The sequence below is a fragment of the Peromyscus eremicus genome, chromosome X (assembly GCF_949786415.1).
Source record: "Peromyscus eremicus chromosome X, PerEre_H2_v1, whole genome shotgun sequence".
NCBI classification, from domain to species: Eukaryota; Metazoa; Chordata; class Mammalia; order Rodentia; family Cricetidae; genus Peromyscus; species Peromyscus eremicus.
The window spans coordinates 31830928-31833464 of record NC_081439.1 but is presented as its reverse complement, the minus strand read 5'-3'; the positions used below and the strand labels follow the sequence as shown (position 1 = coordinate 31833464).

General features: G+C 40.8%; 1 protein-coding gene across 1 annotated transcript; it reads left to right on the top strand.

Moving 5' to 3' along the window:
- The first annotated feature begins 525 nt into the window (after positions 1 to 525).
- Positions 526 to 1286, top strand: LOC131899200 (charged multivesicular body protein 5). The gene has a single exon (XM_059250608.1). It carries the CDS (start codon positions 586 to 588, stop codon positions 1243 to 1245), a length of 660 nt encoding a protein of 219 aa, XP_059106591.1. The 5' UTR covers positions 526 to 585; the 3' UTR covers positions 1246 to 1286.
- The last annotated feature ends 1251 nt before the right edge of the window (positions 1287 to 2537 follow it).

Sequence of the window (2537 nt, the reverse complement as noted above, 5' to 3'; positions counted from 1 at the left end):
TATTTATTAAGACCATTTAGAAATTCATCTACATTAGGTAAATAAGTGAATGTGACTACATCCCAATATTTTTTATTTACACAGACAATAGTCCACATTTGGGACATAGGCTGTTGTTAGGGAATATTACTTTAAGGTGTATTACTTTTGTTTATGTTGCATTTCCTTAACTCTGTGAAGCTGTGTTACTGTGCCTGTCTGAAACACCTGATGGTGTAATAAAGAACTGAACAGCCAATAGCAAAGCAGGAGAAAGAATAGGCAGAGCTGGCAGGCAGAGAGAAGATATAGAAGGAGAAATCTAGGAGAGGAGAGAGAAGTAGCCTGAGGAGGAGGACTCCAGGAGCCAGCCATCCAGCTACATAGCAAGGCATGAAGTAAGAAAAAAGAAAGGTATACAGGAATAGAAAAGGAAAAGTTCAGAGGCAGAAAGTAGATAGGATAATTTAAAGTTAAGGAAAGCTGGCAAGGAACAAGCCAAGCTAAGGCCAGGCATTCATAATTAAGAATAAGCCTCCACGGAGCGACTACGCTTCCGTTTCTGGTTTTTCTTCCAGTGTTTGGGTCTCTTCGCCGCCGGCCAAGATGAACCGATTCTTTGGAAAAGCGAAACCCAAGGCTCCGCCGCCAAACCTGACTGACTGCATTGGGACGGTGGATAGCAGGGCAGAATCCATTGACAAAAAGATTTCCCGGTTGGATGCTGAGCTAGTGAAATATAAGGATCAAATCAAGAAGATGAGAGAGGGTCCTGGCAAGAACATGGTCAAACAGAAAGCCCTGAGGGTTTTAAAGCAAAAGCGGATATATGAGCAGCAGCGAGACAACCTTGCCGAGCAGTCCTTTAACATGGAGCAGGCTAATTACACCATTCAGTCACTGAAGGACACCAAGACCACGGTTGATGCCATGAAAGTGGGAGTAAAGGAAATGAAGAAGGCTTACAAACACGTGAAAATCGACCAGATTGAGGATTTACAAGACCAGCTGGAAGCTATGATGGAAGATGCAGGCGAAATCCAGGAAGCACTGGGTCGCAGCTACGGCACCCTGGAGTTAGATGAAGACGACCTGGAAGCAGAGTTGGATGCGCTGGGCGATGAGCTTCTAGCCGATGAAGATAGTTCCTACTTAGACGAAGCGGCATCTGCACCTGCGATTCCAGAAGGTGTTCCCACTGACACAAAAAACAAGGATGGAGTGCTGGTGGATGAATTCGGACTGCCGCAGATTCCAGCTTCCTAGACTTGCAGGATTCCAGCACGTGATGTAAAAAAAAAAAAATACATATTCTGGGACTAGGAAATATTTCCCAATTTGCCAAACAGATTTAGGTTTCTTTCCTTTCTTTGAAGGAAAAGCTAATTACACTGCTCTTGGATTTTAATTTTTTTCCGTTAAGAAATTCATTGCTTGGGGGAAGCTGTCTTTTACTAAAATTTGATTCTTTTTTTTTCTCTTAGGAAAGACTAACTGAAAAGTCCCTTTGACTTTGTATGACTTGTTTTCATTCATTAACAAAAATAAAACCAAGGAGATGAGCCTGTACATTCTACAGTAGTATAAGTGCAGTCTCAGTGTGACTTGATACACTGATAAGATAAAGATTATTAAAGAGATTGAGACTGTTGATAGTATGCTTCCAAACCGCTGTCTCTTGTGGTGTTATAGGTGGGTTTAAGTGATGGCTTTTTTGATAGGTTTTGCTGTGTCATGTGAACAAGTCATTGCTGTCTAATGTTGGGATGAACTGTCACTACTGTATCATGAGTTGCTATTTTGATCCCATGGTTCCCTCAGTATTATAGCCTGACTTGTAATGAATAATGGATATTTCTTGATATTTAATGTATAGGACATTTATTTATACTCAATAAATATTTTTCAAAAGGAAAAAAAAAAAGAATAAGCCTCCATGTGTGATTTATTTGGGAGCTGGGTGGCGGGGCCCGCAAAAGAGAAAAACAACAACAGGCTATAATTTTTCAGTATCTAAACTGATACATGCTACATGGCCAGTGTAGTAGGCTGCTATACTTGTAAATCACAGAAAAGATCATCTCCCTGTGATAACTCCACTTACCCTTCTCTCTCAGCTCTTCCCTAAACCTCCTCTCAAGTTCACCAACTTGTAGAGTGTAGCACAGACCTACCATTTTTAAGAAAGAAGAAAGTAGAAGGTCTTCACTGTTGAGGAACATTCTTTCCCTTTGTCACATTGTCACCATTGTTACAGTGTGAAGAGAAAAGAAACCTGAGGCTAAATCTTGAGGCCAGGAGGGCGCTGCTCCCAGTAGTACACCACTTTACAGGAGCAAACACCGCAGACACTGGAGCCATTAGGGAAAACTGTGAATTAAACCATGAGTTGTAAGGATCTGCCAAAATTGCAGAGATGCAATAAATCATTGCTGTCAACTGCTCAGCATGAGTAATAAAAAAATCAATCCAGTTAGCTAGAAATGAATTTGAAAATTGTGCTCTAAACAATACTAATGTATGAAGGAAATAAACAAAAAAGCAGTTCTACTCTTTCA